General features: G+C 45.1%; 1 protein-coding gene across 4 annotated transcripts; it reads left to right on the top strand.

Moving 5' to 3' along the window:
- Nucleotides 1–46: 46 nt before the first annotated feature.
- On the top strand, nt 47–18,193 carry glyr1 (glyoxylate reductase 1 homolog (Arabidopsis)). Of its 4 annotated transcripts, XM_082530518.1 has the most exons (16): nt 47–152; nt 1,104–1,140; nt 1,221–1,300; nt 1,392–1,530; nt 7,252–7,362; nt 7,767–7,850; nt 10,975–11,028; nt 12,112–12,162; nt 12,329–12,402; nt 12,507–12,606; nt 12,760–12,870; nt 13,264–13,365; nt 13,499–13,661; nt 14,108–14,287; nt 15,564–15,688; nt 15,860–18,193. In XM_082530518.1, the coding sequence occupies exons 1-16, from the start codon at nt 115–117 to the stop codon at nt 15,932–15,934; spliced, it is 1,524 nt and encodes a 507-aa protein (XP_082386644.1). In that variant the 5' UTR covers nt 47–114; the 3' UTR covers nt 15,935–18,193. The 4 variants fall into 4 exon arrangements, with proteins under 4 accessions (XP_082386644.1, XP_082386646.1, XP_082386645.1 ...); XM_082530520.1 differs by lacking the exon at nt 7,767–7,850; XM_082530519.1 differs by lacking the exon at nt 10,975–11,028.
- The last annotated feature ends 1,441 nt before the right edge of the window (nt 18,194–19,634 follow it).

Here is a 19,634-nt window from a genome sequence, read left to right as displayed (position 1 = left end):
ACAGAGCGACGGATGTGACGTACGAGAAAGGGGTGGGGCTGGCCTCACATGTGATTAGTGGGTGTGTGTTGTCTTTTCCTCTCATTCAGTGCGACGTTTTATTAAAGTTGTAAGATGGCGACGGTGCATCTGAGGATCGGGGATCTAGTGTGGTGAGTAACCTTTAGACAAGGTTGAGTGCTCCGGTTCCTGTCTGCGGGCCATAGAGCAGCGCTGCATTAGGACGTGTGGCAGTGATGTTTCTCCGTGCCGTAAACCAGGTGTAATCCTTGCAAGTGTTTCCCGTGCTGGGTTAGTGGATAGCCGACCCAAACAAATCGCTAACCGAGCTGACTCAGCCTGCAGCCGACGCTAGCTGCTGGCTAGCAAACAAGCTACAGTAACGGTTTAGACCCAAACTAGGCAGCTGTTTTTCCCCATGCAAACTTGTCTTTGGAGATCATTTTATTCCCCGTCGTGTGTGTGTGCGTGCAGACCTACGTTACACGGGCTCAGTGCCTCGGCTCGTGGAAATGTTGTGGTCTGCGACGATCTTTGCTAGCAGCGGAGCCTGAGCGGATGTCTGCGCTCGGCTTCCGTGTTACTGCGGGCGGGCACATTTGCAAGTTTTTCGTAAAGGCTTGATTTCCACACATTTGCGCATTTGTTTGTTGAGACCGTTACAAATGCACCGCGGGAAGGGTGGCAGACGACGCAGTTAGCAATCTGAGTGAAACCGGGCCGAACAAGTGCTGAGAAGGCGAGGGCAGTGTGCGGAGGCACGGCGACAAATCCCACCGAGCGCCGCGAGCTGAGCACGGGTACTGATCAGTACCAGCCGTCTGCGAATCCTGCTGTTAGCGCTCAGACTGCTGGCTCAATACTTTAGTACCGAATCAACACCGCGGGGGGTTGAGGCGGGCAGCTGATGCCACACAGACCTGGGACTGATCCGCGCTTGGCCCAGTTTCTCTTTATCTGACAGTTCATGGAGTCTGACTTTCACTGATAATGTTAGCTGATGTATCGCGTCGCCAAAGCTCATTGTGGGACTGCTGAGCAGAGAGAGTACAGTGAACTGTGAAGATCGCGGGCTCGGTGCTGACTGTGTGGTCTTATTTCAGGGGGAAGCTCGGTCGTTACCCACCATGGCCAGGAAAGGTAAGGAGCCACAGCTTGTCCATGCCTCTGTTAAATTAAGAAAATGACGGTAACGTTACACCAAAACACTCTCGTTTCAGATAGTGAGCCCCCCCAAGGACCTGAAAAAGCCCAGGGGCAAGAAATGCCACTTTGTGAAGTTCTTTGGAACAGAGGACCAGTAAGTATGGATCATCAGCTTCATGTTCTGGCCAAGCATGCTGTGCCTTCTCCAGCTGATGCGGGAGAGTTGTGTGTCTGTGTGTCTCCAGTGCCTGGATCAAAGTAGAACAGCTGAAGCCGTACCATGCCCACAAAGAAGAGATGATCAAGATAAATAAAGGAAAGCGCTTCCAGCAAGCTGTTGATGCAGTGGAGGACTTCTTAAAGAAAGCAAAGGGGAAAGAACAGGTGAAGCACGACACCTAACACCGAGAAGATGCAGAAAAATCACAGTCTGCTTAGATGTAACCCTGTACGTGATGACTGGAGGTTTTAAATTCATAGCAAGCAGCACCACAGTAATTTGCCTAATTAATGCTGAGCCTTTTGCTCAGTGTCTTTATTCACATAGACTGTCACAAACAGGTGTTTGTTTTTCTTTGTTTTATTTCTTTTTCTTAATCGAGAACATTAAAAGGGACTCGTGTGCTGTTAATGGTCAGAGAAGTCTGTGGCCACATCCCCACAGAGCCCAGGACCCACAGCTGTGGTGCTGCGTGCTTTTTATAAAACTGAGTTTGTATGTGGAAATCTTCACATGCTGATGATGACGATGGGGCCTAGTAATCACACTAAAACAACAGGAGCAGCAGGAGTTCAGTGCAGCCTGCTGCCCTGCAGGTTGCTGTTTACAGAGCATAAACCTGTAGCTACAGAATGCAGTGGTCACACAGGACAGTGAACGCATCGCTGGTCCTGGTCCCGCCTCCTCCTTACCCAGGTTTATGGAGATGAATCAGTCTGTTAGATACGATGCTCCTCTGGATATCCAGTGTACCTGCCGTTCTCACCCTCGCGAACCGTGTTGTGCATCACGTCGACTGGCTCGAGCAGTTCTTTGGGATTCCTGCTAGCTTTTTCCAAGAGAAGGTTTTACCAGTGATACAGGAAAGATGCTACAGACATTTTCTTTTACTTGCCCTGAGCTCACCGTCTCAACAGCTCTGACTGTTTGCTTGTATGGGAGTTACTCGTCCTCTTTGCATGCAGCCTCTGTGTTGGTCTGTTGATGATGTGGATGCCCAGGTTCTTGGACTTCTCCACCACATCAACATCCCACAGGTGGTGTATCCTTCCTCTTCCTTTTGAAGTCAGTCAGCATCTCTTTTGTCTGATTCACATCCAGAAGGAGATTCCTCCCGTAGTCCAGCACTAGTACATCCAACCACTGCAGCTTTGTCACAGTGTCTGTAGGTGGCGTGACCCAGAGCTGTACTGAGAGTCTGAGGTGTGCACGATGAACCGCTGTCAGTAATCCACAGGATGTAGGGCTGTAGCTTCTCCGCTGAGAAATCAAAGGTGATCATCACCATGGAGATGGGAGTGCACTCTGTGTGTTATGTATGATTACATCATTTCCTCTGACATTTGTTTTTGTGTCTTTGTGAGCAAAGACTAGTCTCTACATCACCTTCATCACATGAGATGTGAGGGTCGGTGGATGACGTTTGGGCTGGTGTGGCTTGTAAATGCCCGATGCACTGAACAGCAGGTCTACTGCTCTTCTGTCTACAGCTGAAATGTTGTTGGCAGGTTGCTAATGTTTTATTCGGTGACATGCGATTAATGTTGTTGGTAATAACAATAAAGCATTAGGCTGCCATGTAGCAGGGGTGCTACTGTGGAGTGTGCAATGTCACATGCTCCCTCTGCATAGCTGCTGAGTGTAGATGTATCTCATGGGTCATGGATGTGTAAATGGAGCAGAGGTTGGTGCCTCATAGATTCAAATCTAAACAGTGTTTGAAACTCAAAACTGAAGTGCTGCAGAACGTACTGCACACTGTTCTCATCATTTCCTTCTTCAGTGTAACAAATACCAACATGGAGCACGTATGGAGAAAAATGAGCCTCAGTGGTTACAGCACGAGCCACGTGCAGTGAGTTGTGTGAAGCCATCTGACCACACGTAAAACTATCCGGTTGTTCAGTCTGACGTCACTAGCCGTGTCTGGGCCTAAACTCCGCTGCAGGCCCATATATCAAACGATCACTATGGCATTACTGAGAGTTGAAAAACTGTCTAAAGTCTTTCATCTTTAATAAAATGATCAGCGTTCTGCTCTACCAGGTGTAACAATTGAGTTTAACATCCAGGCATCCATGAAAACGGAATTTATGACATTTAACGGAGTTAGAAGTTAGCAGGGAGTTAGCTCGCTAGCTTCTATCTAAATACAATATAGCATGTCCTGACTGCGGGGGTTTGGAAACAAATTAAAACGTACAGCTCTGTTATCACTTCCAGCATAAATGAAGACAGAAAACTAAACAGCAGTGACGTTTGTAGGGTCACTGAAGTTGAGTTACCTGGTATATAATGATGTGCTACGTGACCGCTAGCGACACAGCTATGTTAGCATAATATAAACAAGCTAACTTTTTCCACTCGATAAAAGTTAACGTGAGTGTTCTCGGTGGTCAGGAACAAATGTAATCGCATGGCAGGATGCTGTAAAAGGACCAAACTTCAGCCAGGAGAACAACTGAGATAATCCATCCACAATACGAGGTTAGTCATTCATATACTGCTGCATGGGCTGGGCTGTAGTTACATCCTAAGGTTTTAAAAACTGACCTTAAATAAATGATTAGCGGTAATAAAAGACGAGGGAGGTCAACAGGGATCACTGACTGTTTTAGGAGCTTTTTGAGATCAAATAGAAGAAAATACAAAACATTAAACATGTTAACAACACAAAAGCCATATTAAACGCAGACTACTTTAGGCCTGGAAGTAGGATTCGTCGCGTCATCCCTGAACAACCGGATATGCTGATCATTTACGCACAGTTTAGGAAGTTCAGCTTCACAAATGGGATGCGTTTGTCTTTCTCTGCATCCAGCTGTCTACTGCATGCAACGTTCCTCTCCATCACTTACAAACCCTAAAATATGAGTGCACCAGTCGGCTGATCCGCACAGATCACATGCCTGCGTCGGATTCTGAGACAAATTTCATGCTGCCAGCTTCACACAGATCCACAAATGTAAGCTGTGTTCTTGTCCCAGTTCTGGGCTTCTTCTAAAGCTTTTAAGTTCCTATTTGGATCGATTCACCACAGATCGCCGTGACTCGACTCGGATCGACTGGTTTTCCGTTACAATCTGGTTCTACTAACATGCGTGGTTGTCATCATAGCAACGTGGCCGAGCATCCCGTGGTGAAATTGATATGTGACATGGATTCCACAAAAAAGGTGGACATCGTTGTTGTTGTGCTTGTTACCAGTTTCAGACACTGTAAAAGATATTTGATTCGAATCTTACTGTTATCTAATAACAGCAGGCTAACACTAATATTAGCTTAATGACTAACCCTGAACATGTTAGCGTGTAGCAGCAGCTTATTTAAACCATAAGCTAACCTTCACAGAGTACTGTGTGGTGTCTGTAACCATAAATCTGTCCTTTGGTCGTTCTGTTCGTTTAGAAGAAGCCCAGATGTCCCAGTTTTACACTGGGTCTTGAATGCAGCTTACATTTGTGGATGTGTGTGAAGCTGGCAGCATGAAATCTGTCTCCCCACGCTGCCATGTGATCTGTGCATAACAGGCAGTTGGTGCACAGAGAAATGTTGCATGTGGCAGACATTTGTACGCACAGAGAGAGTTTTGAATGAGGAAACTGTCCGGACCTGAACTGAAGAAGTGATCAGTGTGTACGCCTTTGTATAGTAATAGTTTTACTGGTAGATACAGTTTGGAGCTGAGCTTCCACACAACACATGGATCCTCGTGGTGTGGTGCAGAGGGGGGTTCGTGGTGGATTAGGTTGGGGCTGCAGCTATCGAAGGTTTTAGTAATCGAGTAATCTGTCCTCGGTTCCATCGATAAATCAAGTAGAAGAATCCTTTAATTGTCACTAGGGCTGAGCCATATTATACAGTTTACGGTAATACCGGTACAATGTTAGGCAACGATGAGAAAATGAAATATCGCGATAGAATTTGGGTAAAACGCGCATGTGCAGTGCCTTTGTTGTCATACGCACATGGCCGAAAAAGCATAGCAGATTGAGTAAAACGGATGAACCAGAATTGGTTTGTAAAAATGGTGCCACTTGGAACTGGTTTGGTGTTTGTCCGGCAGATACACAACAAAGCACAGTTTTTTTGTTTTTTTTTTTGTTTGTTTTTTTGTAGAACATGCAGGCGGCCGTCGTTATTGCCGTATTTGTCGCACTAAGGTGCTCGTAAATCAGAGTAATCTGGGTCCTAAACTCCGTCCCCTTCAGGTCCCAAAGTCAAACAACACTGCAGCATCGCTGAGAGTTAAAAACTGTCTAAATTCTTTCATCTTTAATAAAACGATCAGCGTTGCTGCTTTACCAGGTGTAACTATGAAGTTTAACATCCAGGCATCCATGAAAACAGGATTTATTACATTTATCAGAGTTAGAAGTTAGCAGGAAGCTAGCGGAAGTTAGCTCGCTAGTTTCGCTAGTTACCTAAGCATGATATAGCATGTTCTGACTGAGAGATTTCTGAAAACATTCAAACGTACAGCTCTGCTATCACTTCCAACATAAATGAAGACAGGAAACTAAACAGCGACGTTTGTAGGGTTACTGAAGTTGGGCTAGCTGGTATTTAATGATGTGCTACGTGATCGCTAGCGACACAGCTATGTTAGCATAGCATAAACAGTGAAGCTGGAGGATGAACACTAACACTTTTCCCCTCAAAAGTTAACGTGAAGGTTCCTGATGGTTAGGGACAAATGTAATCGCATGGCAGGATGCTGTAAACGGACCAAACTTCAGTCAGGAGAACAACTGAGATAATCCATCCACAATACGAGGTTAGTCATTAATATACTGCAACAACATGGGAATAGAGCCGCTGTGATAGAATACAGCATTAATGAATCGATGGGACAGAAATGGAGGAAGCAAGAAGAATGAGTTGAATAAAGTTTGATTTATCTGACTGCTTTGTTTCGCTTAATGTGCCTTATAATCCCGTGCACCTTATGGTCCGAGAAATACATATTTGACTTTTTTATTTGGCACACTGCAGTTTAATGTTGCAAAGCACCTCTTTTTAACTTCAGTGGATATTATACATGGTTATGCTCAGGATATGTCAGCCCATTTCTACTGGAAATGCCTTTTGGTTAAACTTTCAGCAAGGAATTTGCATTTGCACTGTTAAATTTTTATAAAGCTTTAATGCACATAAAAACAGCTGCTTGTTTAAGTGAAAATAAATGGATGGGTTTTTTTTGTGCTAGTAAAGTTGTTCATGTTTGAGTTTGTGTGTAAGCCTCTAACACGGTGGCTGCAGTGAAGAAGCCAGCGTGTGCTTGTGTTAATTCAGTGGCTCAGAGTTTTACTGGTACATTTTATTGGCTTGTGAAAAATCTGAATCTAATTTAACGAACTCAGCATTTGATATTATTTCACGTTGAGTCTGAAACACGGAGCAGCTACAGAGGTTGCTTTTCCTCACGTCGGAGTTTGTTGATCAGCTGTTGGGATGAAGGACTCGCGCTAGCTTTTTCCGGCTGTTTTGGAAAACACATTTTCTTTTGGCTCCGCCTCTTTGCGTTGAAATGTCCCAGTGTCACCATCACTGCTGCTGTTGGGTCTGCGTGGGCTCGTTGTTGTCACTCTGTATTGGTTTGCTGCTACCAACTATGTTTCCACTGCACGTCTGTTTGTCGTGGCAAATGTGCACTCACGTTTCCATGGTGACAGTGGTGAGAGCCGCATGTTAAACAAAGCATCGAGTCGAATTTTTCATTTACAGAATTACTGGATGAACGGCTGCAGCCCTGTTTGTTACTATTTTCAGGCAGATTTCTCTCCATAAACGTAAACACGTCTCATCACTGAGACTTTTCTCACGACATGTGAATAAACACATTCAGTTTGGCAGCTCAGTGACACTGTGTGTGTTTTTGAAAGAACTCAGATGGCAAAGGAGACTCAAAAGGAAAGAAGACGCCCAACAAGCCACTAAAAATTCTGGATGAGGATGATGAGGACCTCAGTGCCCTAAAGGACCCCTCTGAGAAGGTCAGTTAAGACGCTAACACCACTGTGAAGATGACTGTATTTTATTGTAAAGGTTAAAAACGGTTCCCTTCCTGTCAGTGCTTGTCTAAAATATCAGAATCAAACCTGCTTGGACTGTTTTTGAAATATTATTATAAAACAACACCTGAGTTACATTTTGTAGCCACAGAAACAAAGAGTGTGGAGGACTAGTGAGTCAAAGTGAACCACATCCAGCTTCCATTGCTGTTCACAATTCATCTGTTTCCTGTTAAGAATGTGTGATGGTTTAAACAAACCAAAGTAAAAATAATCCAGTCGAGTCTCCTGCACATGATAGAGACAGCGCCCCCTGCAGCAGACGCTGACCTCTGCAGATTTCTCACTGATTTAAAGGTGAATATGTGTCTTTTTTCCTCCTTAAGGACTTAGCTGACTCTGACCCCGAGCCATCCACTATTGAGAGGCTGGGGGCTGGACCGGGCTCAGGATTCAAATGGGAAAGCAGCGTAGGTGAACGCCCCCTCCCACCAAGCCTTGTCTTGACTTCTACCTGACCTTAATCTTTGGCTTTAATTCACCAGCAACTGCAGACCTTTCCCTTCTGGCTTGTTTGGTGCTCTCTGTGACTGCTCAGATTGTTTGCTGTGATCTTGAAATGGTCAGCAAGCCTGCGTGCAGGGCTCAGTGCCACATGGAGCTTTGATTAGGGCTGGGTGTTTTGACTGAGAAATATTATAATTCAGATCATTTATCAGCACTGACACCACAGCAGAGGCCTTTGTGTCAAAGTAAGTGAGCATAAAACAGAAAAACATGAAGCAGATTTTCCTGGCCCGACTTTTTACAGCAGCCTTAAAAATATTCTGCAGTAGAACAAAAACTGAAGAAAACCACGAATCAGCATCTGAACATGACCTGATGCTGCTGAAGTCACAGAGGTTTGATTAGAGACACAGCTGAGAGTTTTGTAAAAGTTGACATTTCTTCAGTATTGACAGCAGAAATGAGGCTTTCTCGTCCAGAGTCGTTTTTGAAGTTTTGCTGTACAAATAATGCAGAAAACAGAGATCTGAGACTGGAAGCTGTTCCTGAAGTACACAGAGAGACAGAGCTGCGCAGGAAGTGAGATCTTATTGTGGCGGAAGCTAAACAGCCAAAGTCCGAGTGAATTAATGACGATGTTGATCAAACATGTAGTTTGATCTTCTTTTGCTGCTGGTTCAGTGAATTTTGGTCCGAGTGATGAAACCTGCAGCATCAGAGTCTGTGAGGTGTCGGCGTTCAGCAGCGACGTGTCTGCTCCATCCACGCTCCGTGTTTACATCTTTGTGCACAATCCGTCTTCCTGCTCTCATTTACTGCTTTAGCTGTTTGGTGGCGGTGAAATAGTTTCGTGAGCTTTAATCCAAGTTTCTGGCAAAATACATTTATATTTAAAAATGAATTTAGGATTGAATGAATCGATGTGGCTTTATTCAAGCTAAACTCGATTTGAAACCGAAAATCAATTTTTTAAACCCTCTGTAGTTTTAGTTTAGTTGGCTGCCTGCTCCCTGACCTTCACTGACAGGTTAGGAAGCAGGCAGCCTCGGAGGTGTCATGAGGACCGAGCTGGTCCTTGGTTACGGGATGTGACCGCGCTGAATGAAATGCCCTTTGACAGGTTTGTATGTGTACGTATGCAAACGGCTCACCCACCAAAACAATGCAGACAGTAACAGTTTTTATTTGTCAGTAAACATTTGGGTGGGTGAAGGTGTCCAAACGTCAGCCTGCTACTGCACGTTACAGCTAATTATTGTCCCAGGAAGCAGTTCAAGCCCCCGTGTTAGTGCAGTGAGAGCCAGCGGCTCCTCAGGCTGCTTCATCACGCTTCCTTGTTTTAGTTTCCGGTCTATGCAAAACATCCATTTCCTCTTTGTCCGTCGTGTTAGGCAGAAATAACTGCACGTTCCTTTAGTCATGTAAAGCTCGTTCAATCAGTTTTTGGCTAAAATGGAGCCGTGAACCAGTCTGTAACTGGGGCCTCGTCACTGGTTTCTACTTTTATAGAGAAGGACAGTGAACTTGTGGGGTCACCTCATTTTAATAGAAGTATCAGAGTTCAATCTGCACTTTGTGGCGCAAACTAACACACATTTCCATGTTAACGTTGTCCTGCTTTGTAACTCCAGTATGCTAACGTTCACAGACAGAAGAGCTGCATCGTCCTCTCGTAATTAACCAAAGTTATGAGCGCCAGCTAGATGCATGCAGCATGCAGCACTTGTTACAGATCTGAATCTCATATTTCTATTCATTTCAGATGGTGTGTTTTCTTTTTACCCCTTTAATAAGCCGTACCAAGGGCCACCTTAAAAACCAGGGCCACGTGTATGTTTGCATCACAGATCTGCTGACGGCTGCCTCCATAATAACAATTCCAGCACTGTGCAAAAGTCTGGAGCCACCCTTTATTTCTTTAGATTTTACTACTGAGGAGCCTTTTCAGAGCTGTTCGCCCCTCGGCTGGCTGATAAGGTTTTGTTGTCACCCTGTCAGTTGTGCAACGGCGACTCCTTGTTCCTAGAGTATTTCAAAGTAGAATGGGAGGCAGAGCCTTCAGTTTTCAGGCCCCTCTTCTGTGGAACCAGCTTCCAGTTTGGATTCAGGAGACAGACACTATCTCTACTTTCAAGATTAGGCTTCAAACTTTCCTTTTTGCTAAAGCATATAGTTAGGGCTGGACCAGGTGACCCTGAATCCTCCCTTAGTTATGCTGCAATAGACGTAGGCTGCCGGGGATTCCCATGATGCATTGAGTTTTTCCTTTCCAGTCACCTTCCTCACTCACTATGTATTAACAGACCTCTCTGCATTGAATCGTTAGTTATTATTAACCCCTGTCTCTCTTCCACAGCATGTCTTTATCCTGTCTTCCTTCTCTCACCCCAACCAATCGCAGCAGATGGCCCCGCCCCTCCCTGAGCCTGGTTCTGCTGGAGGTTTCTTCCTGTTAAAAGGGAGTTTTTCCTTCCCACTGTTGCCAAAGTGCTTGCTCACAGGGGGTCATCATCGTTGGCGTTCTGTGTTATTGTAGGGTCGACCTTACAGGATAACGCACCATGAGCCGGTTGTTGTTGTCATTTAATGCTGTATAAATAAAATTGAATTGAACCAAATATTCTCTTTCAGGCTCATTAGAGTAGTACAAACTTACATACTGTACTTCATGTCTGTTTACAGCTGTTACACCTACTTCTCATTTTCCTAAGATAAAATGAAGGAAATAAGGTGTGGCTTTAGACTCGTTGCTGCTTCCCCAATTAAGCCCGAAATTCATAAAATCATAAAACTGGTGCTCTGCAAGAGTGTATCTCTAAAATGTCCATGTGTGAGAGGCTGCAGGTGAGATCATTACAGGCGTGGCTGTGGGAAGATGGCATGATGCAAACACCACCGCGCCTTAATGTGCTGTGTTGATGTTTACCTCGAATGTTTTCTTTTAAAACACTGTAGAGTGCAGACAGGCTGCCAACATTAGCTTTTAATGCAGGAGCTTTAGAACATGATTGAGTGGCTCTAACACTGTAACCTGTCAGATCACTGCACGTCTGTATGAACACTCATCCACTGCACTCTGTGTTGTAGCCTGTGAAGGATGATCCACATTTTCACCACTTTCTGCTCAGCCAGTCTGAAAAGGTAAGCAGGAACATGTGGTCAGAGGTTTCCATATACTCCGCATAGGCATGAATGACGGCTCATTTAAGTTTCTAATGTTTTTTACAACAACAAACAGGAATATGGTTTCCATTTATCTAGAATGTTCTCTGATTCGCACACCTGCACCAACACCAACACCAACATTTGGTTGCATGCTCTGGAGCCATCAGCACTCCGGAGTTCGGTTAAATTGGTTGGTTTGGTTTCTTGGCATGGACCAGTGTTTAATAGGTCTGAGGTCGGGCCTTTGGGAAGGACATTAGGCTGCTTTTCAAAACCAGTTTGTGGTGTGTTTGGGATCATTGTCCTGTTGGAAAACCCAATCGTGTCGGAGGTTGAGGTTTTTTATTCCATTCACTCTGTGCAGTGTGCCAGTGTCGATGCTGCCTCCACCGTGTTTGACAGGTGGTACCGTGTTCTTCATTTTGAAGGCCTTAGATCTTTGTCTCATCTGGACTTTAAAGTTTGTGCAACAGCAAACATGAGTTTAGCTTGAAGGTCAGTTTTGGATCAGGGGCTTCTGTCCATGGTGACTCGCTGGGACTCCACAGTTGTTGGCATTAAGATGTTAGTAGGACATAATCTCCACTGGAGAAGAGTTGTTTTTAACATCTCCAACACTTCAAACCTGATGAAATTCAATATCTGGTGTAAGATTTGTTTCACTGACACATTGTTTCTTATTGCAGCAACCACCAGTTAGTCTGCAACACAAACTTCACTTCTACACTCACATGTTTTCATGTCTAAGTTGGTCCTCTAATAATTCAGTTAATTAGAGGAATTAAAAATGATGAAGTGTGTTTATAAAGCTTGCTGTAGTGGCAGCTGGTGACACTGTCAGTTATGTACCAGTTACTTGATGGCGTATGATGATTCCCGGTTCTGTAAGGAATGTGATGCAGATTATCTCCTCAGTCTGTCCACTTTGCTGCTTTTAGCACTAACTGATTATCGATTGGTGTGAAATGAAAACATGTTGTATGAATTACAGCTCGTTAAAAACGACTCGTTTTAAATATAAGTTGCATTGTTTTTACTTTGTCACCTCTGCGCCCACAGCCAGCTTCGTCAATGGAGCCCATTAGCAAACGCCTGAAGATCATTGAAGAGGTAAAAGCAATAATGTAGGCTGCTTTGATTTGCTTGAAATGATTGTTCATTGGCAGGAACAGAGACTTGCATGTGTGCACGGTGCATACCAGGCAAAGGACGTGATTAATTTTTTCATTTAGTTCCCGTGAGTGTGATTTCTATAGATTTGCCTCTGATTGTGCAGGTCACAGGGTCAACATCTATCCAAGCAGCAGACAGCACAGCGATCAACGGCAGCATCACACCCACAGATAAGCGGTATGGCACATCCTCGTCACAGGGTTACACAACACTGTTGCTAAATTGATCACAGGGCTCGTTTTCATGCTTTGGTCTGTATGTTCTCGGCTTCTGCTCTTCAGAATAGGCTTCCTGGGTCTGGGGCTGATGGGTAGCGGCATTGTTTCCAACCTGTTGAAAATGGGTCATGTCGTGACAGTGTGGAACCGCACTGCAGAAAAGGTAAACGCACTCATGGTCAGCCAGTGGCTGCTGTCTCTAACACGATCACATTCAGTCAGATTATAGGTTCAGCAGTATTAAAGCGCCCAACGTGGACGTGGTTGGTTGAAAGGGGGTGTGGCTTGCTGCTGATTCCTCCCTGCTATGTTTCAGTGTGACCTGTTCATCCAGGAGGGGGCACGGTTAGGCCGCACTCCTGCAGAAGTGGCCTCCATGTGTGACATCACCTTCTCCTGTGTGTCTGACCCTAAGGCTGCCAGAGACGTGAGTACGCTGCACCGTGGCATGTTCAACACCAGTCTGCAAATAACAAGCTAACGACAGAATAAACGTGAAGAAAAATCAAATGGATCCATGATTTCATGCATTCATCAAGTGCACAGAGAGTGAGTGGGTGGGGATTGTCATGGGTGAAGTGGGCGGGGCTATAAATGAACAGAAAGGTGCTCTGACTTTTTGAGTCACTGGCGCCAGCTGGTGTTTCACTGTAAGGAACATGGGTGTGAACGCGGCTCTTTGATGGATGTGACAAAGTTGTTCATTGAACAGGTCGTTGATATTTAACTCTGAATCACACCAACAGTTATCGTGTGAGGCAAAGACACTAATGCAGATCAATCACATAGCTCTATATTCACATTTCTGTCTTTTATGAAGTTGGTGTTGGGACCCAGTGGAGTCCTACAAGGAATCAGACCGGGCAAATGCTACGTAGAGATGTCTACAGTCGATCCAGAGACCATCACAGAGCTCTCACAGGTAAACACCAGCATGATCCAGTAAATAAAATGATTTTAAAACTGTCTCATGCTGCCTTCATCTCGGTTAGAAGTACCTACAGTAGGAGCAGCTGAGTGTATCAATAAATTCTTATTCAGTATTTGAATGTCAGGTGATCACGTCACGCGGCGGCCGCTTCCTGGAAGCTCCGGTGGCAGGAAGCCAGCAGCTGTCCAACGACGGGATGCTGGTCATCCTGGCAGCTGGCGACAGGACGGTCTATGAGGACTGCAGCAGCTGCTTCCAGGCCATGGGCAAGACCTCGTTTTTTCTGGGTACGGAAAGATCGGCGTCCAGTACACTCAGCAAGGCCCACGCAGAAGACGGATGAAGTGTTGGGCTTTAGACATCCGAGGGGACACACATGCAGCAAAAGGAACTTGAGTTATTTGTGTGCCTTTGTCTATCAGTCTGCACCAGCCCATATCGACAAGATGAAAACATGAGAACTGCTCCTTTGTTATTAATCCGTGGCTGTCTTCCTCAGTGTCTCTCTCCCATCTCTCGCCCCTCACCCCAACCCATCGCCCCTCCCTCAGCCTGCTTCTGTGGGAGGTTTCTTCTTTCCTTCCTTTAGCACCTTGTTGTGATCTGGTGCTATGTAAATAAAAATTGTAGTGAATCATTGTAGCCAGTGCAGACTGATGGCACAGAGGATTTGGGCCAGATTATAACTGTGTGTGTGTGTGTGTGTGTGTGTGTGTGTGTGTGTGTTTTTAAGGTGAGGCAGGGAATGCTGCAAGGATGATGCTAATCCTCAACATGGTTCAAGGCAGCTTCATGGCCACTATTGCAGAGGGGCTAACATTGGCACAGGCCACGGGCCAATCACAGCAGACCTTCCTGGACATCCTGTGCCAGGGTCAGATGGCTAGCACCTTTGTGGACCAGAAATGCCAGAGTAAGTCAACACAGAGTGTGACGTCACTGCTCACTTTGATTTGTTGTCATTAGGGCTGCCATGATTAGTCGACTAGTCACGATTACGTCGACTATCAAACTCGTCGACGACTGATTTAATAGTCGACGCGTTGTTTGAAGCTTTGTAAGATCCCAAAAGACGCAGGAATAAGTAGCAGGATTTAAGAGTGTAATAACGGACTGAAACAGAAGATGGCAGCACTGCATGTACAAGGATGCCAGCTGCCGTTAAACAACAACAAGAAGAAGAAGCAGCTGTGTCCGGTATCGTAGCTGTGTCCAAATTCAGGAACTGCATCCTCCTGTGCCCGCATTAGTAGGCCGGTTACGTTACAGCGACACGACGAAGACGGTCCAAATTTGAAGACTCCGACAAATGAGCCCTTCATGTCCCCAGATTTGAAGGATGGGTGGGGTGTATACTTCGTGGCCCAACCTATCCCAGAATTCATAGCGCAGCCCAGCTCAGTTTCCAACAATGGCGGCAGCTAGTTAGTGTTAATATTACTCTTATTATTCTTTCTGGGTCACAAAATAAACGTTTAACATATTTTCAGGCGAGAATGTAGCTGTGTAAACCTCAAATATCTGCTCAGTTTATCAGGACACCGCATATTTTCAAAAGCGCTCCGACGTTTTCGGAGACGTCTGTTACCCACTAGCTCGATAGTTAGCCGGGGGCAAGGCACTTTTTTCAGTATTTTATTTGTTCCTGAGTAAATCGGTTTGGCTGAGATTAAAGTTATAGTTTTTACACAGCTGAATAAACATCAAGCAGACAGCTGATTATCAGAAGTGTGAGATGCTCGAGGATTTACTTTATATTTTAGATAGCAAGAAGTTTATTGAACTTCACCAAAACAATCTGCAGATTTCATTAAAATTCAATAAACTATCATCTTGTCTTTATTTTTAATTAGCACAGACCTTGAACACTTAAAGCTGTAAGCTAATGATAGTTATATAAGAGCAGAGCTGCTGGTGCAATAAGCTGTACGTTTTACGCCCAATGGATGATGATCTGATTAGTCGACTATCAAAATAACCGTTTGTGGCAGCCCTAGTTGTCATAGTGTAGTGGCTTCGCCTAACAGTCAAAGATCCGTGGTTGAACTGGGGAACGTGCCAAATCGAGACTGCAGCTTATTTTTTCTTCTTCTTTTTTTAGTCTTAACTGGGACAAAAACAAGTCCCATGAATATCAGGAGGTCCTACTGTAACCTAGCCTGTAATGACCGTCTTCCTGCCCCTTCCAGATATTTTACAGGGCAACTTTAAACCAGACTACTATTTGAAACACATTCAGAAGGACCTAAGGCTAGCCATCTCCATGGGCGACATGGCCAACCATCCAACCCCGATGGCTGCAGCTGCCAACGAGGTACAGCTCTCACAGCTTTCTCCTCTAAATTTCTGTAATTCTTTGTGGTAAAACTTTTCTTCTCAGAAATGAAGTGTTTCCTGCTCATGTTGCTTGTCCTCTAACATATGAGCCTTGGGGCAGCAGAAACGTTTTTTCTCCGTTGTCCAGCCGTTGTTTTCTGTTTTGCAGGTTTATAAGCGGGCCAAGGCGCTGGACCAGTCGGACAATGACATTTCAGCAGTTTACAGAGCCTACATTCACTAGAGCGAGGTGTGGCCTGGCCTGTGGACCACACAGTCTTTGATCCCTCCTTTTCTCCCTTTGTCATTAAAGGTTTTTTGTTTTTAATTTGAAACTTTTATTTTATTTTTCACCCCAGTGCCAGCCGCGTTACCTGCCCGCAATTCCGGGACTGTAATTCCGTGTTTTAGAGGCAACATTAAGCATTGCACTGACTGTACTGTGGGAATTTTATGCTGTAAGAGTGCCAGGAACGAGGCTGAACTACTGCACTGCTGCAGTTTGCCGTCAGAGGGGCGCTTTGCCTCGTTCCTGACATCGTTGTTATAAAACAGTATGAGTAATGCTGGGCGCTACTGTCAAGCTAAACAAATTGCCATGTGGAATCAGAACCCTAACACATTTGAGTTTTCCCCCTTTTGTTTAATTATCTGTGTGAGCTCTGCTCCAGAAATCCATGAGAGTAAGCAACAGAACATGCCACTGCATTGCCTTAATATTGTAACCCCTCGGGTCCTTCGACAATACACGTATTTATTTATGCCTCTTTTAAGGTCTTCTTTGTGCAGTTGGCTTCTTCCCGTGTGTAACCACAGAATTTAGGCTTTTCCATTAGTGTGATTTTGTTTGAAACAAGTGGAGGACAAAGCTGCAGATGTGCCGAGGCCTTAAAATGCAGATGTTTCTCCTCATGGTTTGAGATTTCCACTTTTGAAACGCTTCGGCCTTTCTCGTGGAAGACTTTGTTTTTCCTCTTTAAATATATGAACCTAGATCGATCCCGTTTGAGCTGACAGCTCAGTGTTGAATCGTTGTTAGGCGCTAGCGTTAGAGCCAAGCTAAGGCCAGAGTGACACTTAAACTGTAGGCCCTGTAGACTTTAGTCAAAGCAGACCAACACACAGGTCGTTTTAGACACTATTTGTTACATGACTGTGTTCACTCAGTCTGAGTCTCAATGCTTGATATTGATTTGGTCGGCTGGCCTCAATAAAATTACGAGCAAACAAAGTGGGCGGAGGTTTGACTGTAAAGGTCATCACAGGCTGGCACAACACAACTGATCAGTGAGGTTTGTGGCCCAGCTTGTGACAGATGATCATTAAAATGAAATCCCAAAGAGATGTTGGAGGTCTCAGTTATAGTAGTTTATCTACAATATGTTACTGAGTGTTTCATGTATTTAATGTTTGGACTCAGATCTTTGTGATTGCAGCATTGGCTGTGTGTGTTGGCCCTGACAGGCTCCAGCCACCCAGATAAAGACAATTACTGAGATGGTGAGGGAACAACACGGCCCAACACTGTATGAATCCATCACAGGCCCCGTGGGCCAAGCTTTGACTTCCCAACATGATATGAAGCCAGCTCACTGGTGTCCTCACAGGGCTTAGTGATTTTAGTCTTATTGGTACCCATGAAGACCTCTGCTATGTAGCATCAAACGTACCTGCTATCAGTAAGACAGCGTATGCAAGTACAAATGTGGCACAGTAGTGAGGTTTTCTTCTTCTCTGCTTCAAACTCAAAGATGCGACATATCTTCTAAGACTGACAGGGCTCGGCCACCAGTCAACCAAGGGGATTATTCTGATACTTTAGGGTGTCGGCGGCGTCGTGTTTGAAGTCGTTAGTCCAAGTTTATTCTGTCCCATATGTTCAGGAAGTGCTGCGGCAGGCCTACAAACATGTGAGGGTCATTTTTATTTTCAGATTGAACATTGAAACCAAATGGCTTTTGAAAACGTGCGTCTGCACCACCAGGTTGGTCTACTGTATCTTATCCAGTATGACATGAAGAAACCAAAACGGGCCGATCACCCACCAGTTCATGGTTTTATCATCTGAGGCTACACGTTTGTCGAAACGTAGTTACCAAGCGATCTGTGAGAAACATTTTGTTAGCCAAGGTTAAGTTTTTAATTTTGGTTTGTCAGACACGCTCTAGACTTCAAAGAGCTGTTTTTAGAAGATGTAAATAGCACATTAGGATAAGTAGGGTTCCTTTTCTATCTGCGGTAATCAGGATTAATGAAGAAGCTACTTTTGGTTTTGACTCTACAGAGCGAATGTCTAACATCTGTGTCTTAATACTGTAGATTGCTCAGTTCAAATGTAAATGGTTTATAAATATATGGCTTATATAATCTGGCTTATTGTGATGGAATAATGACTGGGATCCCATTGATGCAAGGTGGGAGGAACTTTGGGGCTATTTATGATTTTGTGTACATGTGAAAATATCAAGACTTTTGTGCTGTTTAATAAATCCTAAACTCCTAATTGCTGATGTGTACGTGTGCACTGACTGTTTATCTCCTGCTAGTAATATCACACTGTTCATTTGAATATGCTTTGAGCAGTCTGAGAGGCCAGAAAGCACAGCTAATGGTTATGACCACAGTGTGACATCGCTGGATGGTAGGGTAACACACCGTGTCACACAGGTCCTCTCACACTGGTTTGTTGAACCTGGCACTGTTCACTGTACTCACATGGCATCCAGTCATCAGATCTCAGCCCAAAGGAGCACCTTTAGCCACTGGGGATTCATTCCCCTAAAACTAGGTTTGTATTGAGAGGTGCTGGGGTTTCAGTTGGGACTTGGATGCCCTAAAAACATCAAAAACATCTTAGTTGAAACAGTTGGACTCTGTGTATGAACTGCTGAATCTCCGACTCTTCTCCAGTCCCAATCTTATCAAAAGTAACTATAGTAATCACAGTATGCAAATCCTGTATAGCAGCTAGCCTAACACCTCAGAGCATCAAATCCTCATAAATATGAAAACTACAGCTGTTCCTCTGTAATAGCCACTGAATTCTGACACATCATCTAAAACTCTAAAAATACATTTTTGTGGTCATTTCACTTCATCAGGCCTCAAACAGGTTTTGAGCCACCAGAGGATGAACTTGTCCTTTCAGAGCTAAATGTAACTGATGTGGGCACATCCATCCATCATCTTCTGCTTATCTGGGACCGGGTCGCGGGGGCAGCAGCCCAAGCAGAGAATCCCGCTCGCCAGCCACCTCCTCCAGATGCCCGAACCACCTCAACTGGCTCCTTTCGATGTGGAGGAGCAGCGGCTCTACTCTGAGCCCCTCCCGAATGGCCGAACTTCTCACCCTATCTCTAAGGGAGAGGCCAGCCACCCTTCGGAGGAAGCTCATTTCCACCGCTTGTATCCGCGATCTCGTTTTTTCGGTCACTACCCACAGCTCGTGGCCATAGGTGAGGGCAGGGACGTAGATTGACCAGTAAATTGAGAGCTGCATCACTGCAGCCGCAGCACCAATCCGTCTGTCGATCTCCGGCTCCCTTCTCCCATCACTTGTGAACAAGACCCTGAGATACTTAAACTCCTCCACTTGGGGCAGGAACTCATCCCCAACCCAGAGTGGGCACTCCACCCTTTTCCAGCTGAGGACCATGGCCTCAGATTTGGAGGTGCTGATTCTCATTCCCACTGCTTCACACTCGGCTGCAAACCGTTCCAAGGCAAGCTGGTGGCCATCACCTGATGAAGCCAACAGAACCACATCATCTGCAAAAAGCAGAGATGAGATCCTGAGACCACCAAAGTGAAAGCCCTCCGCCACTTGGCTACGCCTAGAAATTCTGTCCATAAAAATTATGAACAGAATTGGTGACAAAGGGGCAGCCCTGGCGGAGCCCATCACCCACACCCATACTCCCGGAGCACCCCCCACAAGACCCCCC

This window comes from Aulonocara stuartgranti (genome assembly GCF_965226115.1).
Source record: "Aulonocara stuartgranti genome assembly, chromosome: 4".
Taxonomy (NCBI): domain Eukaryota; kingdom Metazoa; phylum Chordata; class Actinopteri; order Cichliformes; family Cichlidae; genus Aulonocara; species Aulonocara stuartgranti.
This window is presented reverse-complemented; position numbering and strand designations above follow the sequence as displayed.